Source organism: Nicotiana tabacum, chromosome 4 (assembly GCF_000715075.1).
Source record: "Nicotiana tabacum cultivar K326 chromosome 4, ASM71507v2, whole genome shotgun sequence".
NCBI lineage: Eukaryota > Viridiplantae > Streptophyta > Magnoliopsida > Solanales > Solanaceae > Nicotiana > Nicotiana tabacum.
In genome coordinates, this window is record NC_134083.1 from 52,437,591 (window position 1) to 52,445,454 (window position 7,864).

The 7,864-nt window shown below is 33.4% G+C and overlaps 1 protein-coding gene across 1 annotated transcript; it reads right to left on the bottom strand.

The window, feature by feature from the left end:
* Window positions 1–2,564: 2,564 nt before the first annotated feature.
* On the bottom strand, window positions 2,565–5,086 carry LOC107791320 (CASP-like protein 1F1). Its single transcript, XM_016613357.2, has 3 exons — window positions 4,782–5,086; window positions 4,538–4,661; window positions 2,565–3,011 (listed from the first exon to the last, which is right to left on the bottom strand). The coding sequence occupies exons 1-3, from the start codon at window positions 4,979–4,981 to the stop codon at window positions 2,790–2,792; spliced, it is 546 nt and encodes a 181-aa protein (XP_016468843.1). The 5' UTR covers window positions 4,982–5,086; the 3' UTR covers window positions 2,565–2,789.
* Window positions 5,087–7,864: the final 2,778 nt, after the last annotated feature.

A 7,864-nucleotide genomic window follows, 5' to 3' on the forward strand; every position in this document is an offset into this window, starting at 1 on the left:
TCTCTATGTGTTGAAGAAATTTGACTGTAAATCATGTTAGAAATCATGCTTAGGCTATGTTATAGTACTGTTAGGACCCAAATAGCTCGTGTACTTGTTGAATTATTTGCTAATTGGTGTCTTGTACTCAGTCATAATTTTTTTTGCGTATTATACCTCAGCCTTTCTTGATATTTGTTGATACACTATGTTATCTTTGTTTGGGCTGATCTTTGTGATTTCTGAGAGCCCGAGAGACTAGAGAGGTTGAGGACTGAGTAAGGCCGAGGGCCTGTCGGTGAGGTAAGGATATTATGGCACGTGAGTTGTCCGTGCAGGATATTATAGCACGTGAGTTGTCCGTGCGAATTATGGCACTTGGGCTGTAGGAGCCCCTCCGGAGTCTGTACGCCCCCAGTGAGCGCGTGTACCCATTGAGTGTGAGTGTTGAGGGCTAAAAGTCGAGTGGTTGAGTTGTTGTGACGAGTGGAGTGACTGTTTCCTTGAGAGGCTGTACTTGCTTTTTATTTGTTGTTGCACTTAGTTGCTATTTGTTATTGTTGTGAAATTCTTTGAAAGATTTTATATCCGGATTACATGAACTTGAATTGTATAAATTGATTTGACTTAAACTGCGGGATTTAAAAGCATGTCTATGCTCTGTTGGAATTACTGGAAATGAACTATAACTGTGTAGCTCGTCACTATCTTCAATTCCTTATTTATTATTGTTACTTGCTGAGTTGGTTTTACTCATACTACACCATGCACTTCGTGTGTAGATCTAGGTGCTTCCAGATATAGCGGGTGTTAATTTTCTCTCACAGTTGACTTTTCGGAGATTCAAAAGTAGCTGCCGTGTTTCGCAGATCTTGTCTCTCCTTCTCTATCTCCTTGTTTACTGTATTTGGTCTTAGACTATTATATACCGTTTTCTTTTGACTTGTATCCATATTAGATGCTCATGTACTCAGTGATACCAGATTTTGGAGAGTGTTTGTATCAGTATTTGTGGGATTCTGTATTGTATTTAAATATTATATTTTCAAACTTAAGAGAAATTATGGTTTTATTGAGATTATCGTCTTGCCTAGTATCGAGATAGGCGCCATCATGATAGGTTAGGATTTTGGGTAGTGACACTTCATCTCTAATCGTCATTTCCAACTTCTTCGAGGTACAGTTCAACTCAATTTTAAGTAATTTCAAAATCCTAGCTTCAATCCCCTATCACTTTGAGACAATTCAGCACCCTGTGACTGAATTGAGGTGATGCAAAAATAAATTGAGCAGAAAACTGAGCTTAGATCGAAGATGCAAGCTCTGATACTATGTTAATTTCCATGGCTGTGGATTCAGGCTCAAATTTAGACTTGGGATAACTTCTATCAACAAATCCTAATTTTCTCTTACCTATCTGATCAGGAAGATAATAAAAGTAGAAAATTATAAAGAGAAGTTCCAAAGAAGATTATATATATATATATAATATGGCACCTGTTTCATTGCCCCCTGGTTTCAGGTTTCATCCAACAGATGAAGAACTTGTTGCTTACTATTTGAAAAGAAAGATTAATGGTAGGAAAATTGAACTTGAGTCACTCTCATTCATTCATGTACAAAGTGAATCTATACAGAAGCCTATGTTTTCTCTATTATAATTATAGGAGTAGTAGCGTAGCTATATAGAGTGTGTTCAGTTGAACATCTTTTATCGAAATATTACATTAAGTATATAAAAAATTATACGATCTATATATGTTTTCATGTTATGTTATATTAATATATATTAAAATTAAATACTCTTTGTAAAATTTCTGACATGGTAGGAGGATTTTTGTTATATCTTAATATTTTTTTGTTTACAACCGATCAAGCTTATCAGATATAAATTGAATAGGACTTTGAGTTTATCGTTGACTTTAGGGCCCTTGAGGAATTATCTGGGTGCTTTTTATGATTTATAAACTTTAATACTTGTGACCATATTTTCTATAAGATAGTGAACTGCATTTCTATACCACAATAAAAAACTCAATGTAATCCTACAAGTGGGGTTTGAGAAGTGTAGTATATACGCGGACTTTATCCATACCTTGAGAAGATAGAGAAGTTATTTCTGATAAGTAAAACTATGCATTTTATGTGTAAAAAAAATCTATATTAAGAGAAAATGTTCAATACTTATAAAAAAAATTAAAAAAAAAGACAGTAAAAAGTCACAGAGGGAACCAGTCAATGCCAGTCAACAGGTACCTCACCAATATCGCTTCTTTTTGTTTTTTGGTCATTTCTTAGTGGATATTCATTTTTCCTTGTTACCCCTTATGTAACATGGTTATACATTTAACTAGCTGACTGTCATTATGAATATATGTATGATAGTGACTTGCTTTTAATCTTCGTGATTTCTCTTTTTTCGTTAATAAAAAAGGAAAGAAAAGAGTTGAGATCTCATAGAGTGAACAACGATCGAAAAAATCCAAGAAATTAGCAGACACCTATGCCTCTCAAATGTACAAAAGTAGGGAGTAGCTGCAATATTCAATTACTTTTCTGAGTATATCAGTTTTGACAATGCCATAGAAGTAAATACAAGTCATTAATGATTCCACCGAAAATTGTACAATCTTCAACCATAAAACTTTATTACTGCATTAAGCAAATATCACCTAAGATTTTTTGAAATTGGTTTCCTGCGCCAGATATATATTGATGCTAAATAGAACAATTTTCTTTAAATACACCACTACTGTTGTTATAAACTTTGCCTTTTTTTTTCCTTTTCTCGGGACTGGTACATGGATATTTCAAACTTGGATCTTTCCAGATTGATTTGCCGAGATGATAGTGAGGCACAGGTAGAAAATAACCCCAAAATAACCGAATATAATACTCTCTATAACTTTATGGCAAAATTTGGGAACAGAATCACAAATTGGCATCCACCCTGACTGATTTTCTCCATATTTTCCCACATATCCAATTGTAGTTGCTGCTGCAGTTCCAGCCAGCAATAGTGCCATCAACATCTGTCATCACCAAACAACACATCACATTTTATAATACTAATATTATGTTTCATATTTTATGGATCGGTATGGACAATAAAAATTCATATAGCTAACCTCAACTTATTTGAGCGCAAAATTTGCTATACTAATACTATGTTTTGGATGTGAATGGCGTGAATAAGATAGGCAAAGTGCAATGCTTATGCAGAGGCGAAGCCATGATTTGAAGCTAATAGGTTCAGAGGCGAAGCCATGATTTGAAGCTAATAGGTTCAGAATTCTATTCCTTCTAAGTTATTGGGTTTTAAATTTATAATTTGTATATATTCAATGAATTTTTAAAAATAAATATAAAATTTGGACCAAAGCTACTGGATTCGGCCGAACCCGTGCCTGAAGCTCTAGCTCAACCCCAGTGGCGTACCCAGAATTTTGTGCAAGCGGGTTCAATCTTAGAAGTACATAACTTTAGTCGTAAAATAGTAGCTGTCAAGTGGGTTCAAATAAAATATTTATACAAAATTTATGCAGCTTTAATCGTAATTTATACATATACACAATATTATTTTTTGACGAAGCAGGTTCAGTTGAACCCGCTTTCCACCATGTGAGTCCGCCACCGCTCAGCCCCTATGCTTATGGTCCCAAAAGAAATAAAGTGATAATAGGGGGGAAAATCACCATTGTCCCATTTATGTCAACATTCTTCTTGTATGCATTTCTCCCCTATCTTGTTATTATTAGGAGAATTTTCTAAAAAACGAAAGTTGACGATAACATCTAGAAAAATGTATAATAATGATGTGTTAGATGTAAGTCACATAAGGAATAAAGTATGAACTTAGAGACAAATAACGTGTTATATCTATTACGTAAAGCTACAAACTTGTTAATATATGGATATTTTAGAAATCAACCCTAAGGCTAGGTAAGAAAGGTACGTTCTCCTGACTTCCCCAAACAGCCAAACTTTGAGACATGTAATATATCCGTCCGTTCACTTTTATTTGTCCGCTATATTAAATTAAAAGAAAGAATTTTTTTTTTTTTTTTATGTTTTATCCTTATCATTAACTACTTACTCCAAATTATTTCCCAAGACTTTTGGAAATACTATTATTATTATGAGTAAAATTATAAAATACACACTTCATTTATTTTTTCTTAAAGGGAGTATAAAGTCAAAAGTGAACAACTAAAAGTAAACGGAGGGAGTATATCTTTCCATCTCGCTAAATTCCAATTCGGAAATATTTTTTACTTAAATTTTGAAAAAGAACAAAAACCTTGAATAGTACATGCAAGCTGATGCGGTTATAGAAATTAAACTTGATGGATTCAATTTTTAAGGTGCTTAGATTACTTATTGCATGTTCAAAATTATAACTTCAGAAATTAATATTTGTTGAAATTTTAGAATTTCTTTTTTTAATTGTATACCTATATTTCGTGTTTTGAAAATATTTTGTTATGGAAAAAAGGAAATTCAAGATTCCAAAATTGCCTCATAAAAATAAGTGACTTATAAACAAAAGAGTACGTACCATATCATGGAGGAACACGTAAAAATAGTTCTTTGGGTGAAGACCCTTACGACAAAAGATGGAAGCAAGAAACAGGGACAAAATAGAGAAGGCACATCCAATAATATTTGCAAAGGCAAAGAACCTGCAGATATATATAGATACATAAACAAGAAGATCCCCACTACATTAAAATACAGAAACTTTAGCACTAAAAATAAAGCCAAATATTTTAGTAATTAAAGATTTTGTTTCATTTACTTACTTGAGAGCTGGAGAATAGCTATAGCGAGCATCCATCTGAGTATTAAAAACATTGACAGTCTCCTTGCTGGTAAACATTGAGCAAGCAGCAGCCAATGTGAATGCAGCGGCCAAAATTCTTAATAAAATCTGGGTTATAATGAAGCATTTGTCAGATTTCAGAGGTGGGTTTTCTATATTTTTGGCTCCAAAACTATACATCTTTGAGATCTTCTTTTGAGAGTCTGTTCTTTAGAAAAGTAAAACTGAAAATGCAAAGAAGAAGAAAAGGAGCAAATATGGGGAATTGTAGTGGAATAGTAGATGTTGGTTGTGGTACTTATTTATAGAGGGAGAAGAGTGGGGAGGGGTCGTTTTAAGTACATGGATCACTACAAGGCCGTGAAAAGAGCAACACATCAAAGGGTAGTTTAAGTTAAATACACTGACAAAGAAATAGTTTTTAGTTAAAGTTAACGATGTATATTATTTTAACTCTTTGAATACCTTCACTTTTTTTAAAGGTTCAAAGAATAAGTGCTGAAAAGCATTTTAGGGGTTAAAAGTTGATTTCATAAATAAATAATTATGTGTTATATAATAAAGTCATTGAAACTGATACTAATAAATAGTAGATGTGCTAGGACTAAAAAAGAAGAAACTCATAAGCACTTTTGATATTAATAATTACGCTCAAAATTATTTACATAAGTAAAAACTATAAAGTAATTTTATAAGGAGAAGGTTAAAGTTCAGTGCATTAAGTTTTCGCTATGCATGGGGTCCAAGAAAGGACCCGACCACAAGGGTCTATTGTACGAAGTCTGACCCTTCATTTATTAGGAGAAGATTGATTAAATGAAATGAAGATTGATTCATGAGTTTTGTTTTGGGAGGGTATTTCAGGAATTACAAAAGAAATTAGAGATAAAGTAGTAAAAATTTGATCGAACCAAAAGTATTTATAAACTGAAAATTTATAATTTAGAGGTGATCAACTTATGTTAATTTTAGCTTATAAGTAATTTTAGTAAAACCAAACATATAAATAAGCCTAAAAGTCATTATAAGCTTACATGAACATCCTCTAAATAAAACGAAATGAAAGATTTAGTGGGGCCTCGGTACGATTGATATATTAGCCTTCTCTTCCCGACCAAGACTGGATACAGAAATTTTGCATCAATTACATATCAGTAATTACTCGCAATGTTCACTATCTATTTTTGGGGGAAAAAGTATTTGCCAACAAGGAGTGTAGTATGATAGTTGAAATCTTTCACTTTTAATCGTATGTATTGAGTTTGACCTCTAGAAATACAGAATTTTTTTAGTAGCAAAAGAGCACTTTATTTCCTAAGTGGACTTACGCGATGTATTTCGGATTAATTAGACCAATTGTTTTTAAACAGAAAACAAAATTGAAGGGAAAAAAAATGTTTATCTTTTTTGGGGGCTCGAAAAACTATATACTCCCTCCGTTTCAATTTATGTGAACATATTTCCTTTTTAGTCCGTGCCAAAAAGAATGATCACTTTTCTTATTTAGAAACAATTTACCTTTATGCAATGATTTATAGCCACACAAAATATATGTGCCTCATTTTACACCACAAGTTCAAAAGTCTTCTCTCTTTTCTTAAATTCCGTGCCCAATCAAATAGTTTCACATAAATTGAAACGGAGGGAGTATGTACTTCTTACTTATATGTATCGCTAAGTACTTATTCTTTGGAACTTAGCATGTTTGGCCAATCTTTAAATCTGCTAATTATTTTGAAAAATATCTTTTCTCAAAAGTGTTTTTGGCGAGAAGCAGTTAATGATTAAGTAACACAATTTAATAAAATACACACATGTCATATAATTAAGATGATTTGACTTAAATATTATGAAAATAAGTTCTTTTATTTACTTCTAATGTTGCATGGCATTATCAACAGTGAGTGCAAAGAATATTCTCGTCCAACACGTTAACGAATTTAAAATTTATGGGTATTTTATTTGCTACGAAATTTATAGCTTGTTTCAGTTACTGATTTTGTAACCTACTATTGAGTATACTGGAAGAAAATAAGAAGTATAGACAACTATAATTCTAACTCACCATACATGTTCAAGAAGATAATTAAGTTAGTTAAAAATCAGTTACAGAATTAGTTACACAGCTGCAGTTAGTAGCAGTACTCTTAGAGCTGTTGTGGATCTTTGATTCTCTATATATATTGTGAAATTAAGCCATGCAGATGAGAATCGAACCTAATTTCTTAGGGAAGAAGGAAGAAGAGAAAGGGAAATTTTGTTATTCATCTTCGAAGAAATGAGCTGATGCTCAGCTATATACAAGTATTTAGTGTTTCACTTCTCACACGTGCACCTCACGTGTTTCTAACTGATTTGTAACTAATTTTCTAACAACTCACTAATTATACTTAACAGCTAATTGCTCTTAATAGTTTCACTCTAACTGCTCTGTTGCTTCTTCCATTACTCCCCCTCAAGTTGGAGGGTGAAAGACATCGAGCACTCCTAGCTTGGACAGAAGGAGATGATGCTGACTGACTTTTCTCGAACATACTTGGTTTCAATAGGAGGTCTGTAATCTGAGATTGTGTAGCAACATACTTGGTTTCAATAAGCCCTTCTTTCACCTTTTCTTGGACAAAATGACAATCAATATCTATATGCTTGCTGCGCTCATAAAACGTGGGACTTGCTGCAATTTGGATAGCTGTTTTGCTATCACAATGAAGTTGGATTGGACTGCAGATAGGTACACCTAAGTCTTGTAGCAACCCAACTAACCACACAATTTCTTCCACACTAGTTGCCATGCTGCGATATTGAGCTTCTGCTGAGCTTCGACTGACTGTGTGTTATTTCTTCGACTTCCATGAGATCAGAGAATCACCTAGCTTAATGACATATCCTATGACTGAGCGCCTAGTGTTAGGACAAGCAGCCCAATCAGAGCCGCAATAGGCTGTTAATTGAGTGGCTGAGGTCTGGCTTAGAAAAATCCCTAAACCAGGACTACGCTTGATGTATCTCACCATTCTCAATATTGTTTCCCAGTGTGACCTCTTTGGCTGCTGCATGAATTGA

What these genes read in the sequence shown, in the direction of transcription:
- LOC107791320 (XM_016613357.2), bottom strand. Translation starts at nt 4,981, where the DNA reads ATGTATAGTTTTGGAGCCAAAAATATAGAAAACCCACCTCTGAAATCT. An exon ending in AGCTATTCTCCAGCTCTCAA is followed by an intron (nt 4,662 to 4,781) that starts GTAAGTAAATGA and finishes ATATATCTGCAG; the next exon opens with GTTCTTTGCCTTTGCAAATA. An exon ending in ACGTGTTCCTCCATGATATG is followed by an intron (nt 3,012 to 4,537) that starts GTACGTACTCTT and finishes TGGTGATGACAG; the next exon opens with ATGTTGATGGCACTATTGCT.